General features: G+C 43.9%; 1 protein-coding gene across 1 annotated transcript in view; it reads right to left on the bottom strand.

Annotated features, from left to right (window-relative positions):
• The window catches only part of LOC101864578 (UPF0764 protein C16orf89 homolog), a gene marked incomplete in the record, with an annotated part of 40,923 nt that overhangs the window by 35,651 nt on the left and 4,261 nt on the right, over positions 1-1,011 (bottom strand). Inside the window, 1 exon segment of the mRNA XM_005112054.3 lies at positions 104-392. Coding sequence (XP_005112111.3) covers positions 104-332 — 229 coding nt within the window.

Below are 1,011 nucleotides of genomic sequence, written 5' to 3'. Positions count from 1 at the left end.
TGCCACGAACTCTAGTATTAAATATAACCTCTTTGGGGGACATCACTGCCGCGAACCCTAGTATTAAATATAACCTCTTTGCCCCTGGAAAATCCCAACTCACCTTGAGCGACCCGGATGCCGAACAAGCCGTCCACGTTGATAGAGCTGAAGTCTTCACGGAAAAAGTTGGCGGCTTTCTCCAGACCCCTCAGAACGTCCTGTAAAAGTCGGGCGTCCCCCCTCTGACTTCTCACCCCGCCGCCATCTTGAGGGTGTGACGTCACTGCCCCGGGGAGGGTCAAGGACGTGAAGAGGAGTGTCCACAAGGCCAGCGACCACCTGCTGTCCATTTCTTTCTGTGTCTGTGTGTGCAGGTCAGGTCAGTTGGTCAGTGTGATGTACAGTCGACTCTGTGGAGGATGATGTTGGACTTATCGTCAATATTTTACGTCCCCATCGAATAAGGTTGAACCCGGGTGGCTGAGCGGGATACAACATCTAGGCAGACAGATTGGGTTCTTAATAAAAATGTATCAATTAGGGGATCGAACGCTTGCCTTTTGTTTGCAATGAAAGAAAGCCAGGAAGATAGAGACAGAAAGAGACAGAAAGAGACAGAAAGAGACAAAAAGAGAGCCTGACAGAACGAGACAGAAAGAAAGCCTGACAGAAAGAGACAGAAAGAAAGCCTGACAGAAAGAGACAGAAAGAAAGCCAGACAGAAAAAAGAAGCAAAGAAACAATGAAAGGAAGAAAGATAGAAACAAACAAGAAACAAAGAAAGGAAGGAAGAGACAAACAAAGAATGGAAGAAATAAAGAATGAACAAAATAAAGAAAGAAAGGGCAAATTTGAAATGTCGTTACTCGTTCAATTGTGCTTACTGTCTAATTTCAGTTATTAGGCAAAAACGAGGCTATCAAAATATTGAACAGACCACTATTATAGTCTGTGCGTGTTCATACAGAAGGCAATTTCTTTTCTTTTCTTTTCCTTTCTTTCTTTTTGTTTGGGCTTTTCTCTTTGGAG

Source organism: Aplysia californica, unplaced genomic scaffold (assembly GCF_000002075.1).
Source record: "Aplysia californica isolate F4 #8 unplaced genomic scaffold, AplCal3.0 scaffold01172, whole genome shotgun sequence".
Lineage (NCBI taxonomy): Eukaryota > Metazoa > Mollusca > Gastropoda > Aplysiida > Aplysiidae > Aplysia > Aplysia californica.
This window is presented reverse-complemented; position numbering and strand designations above follow the sequence as displayed.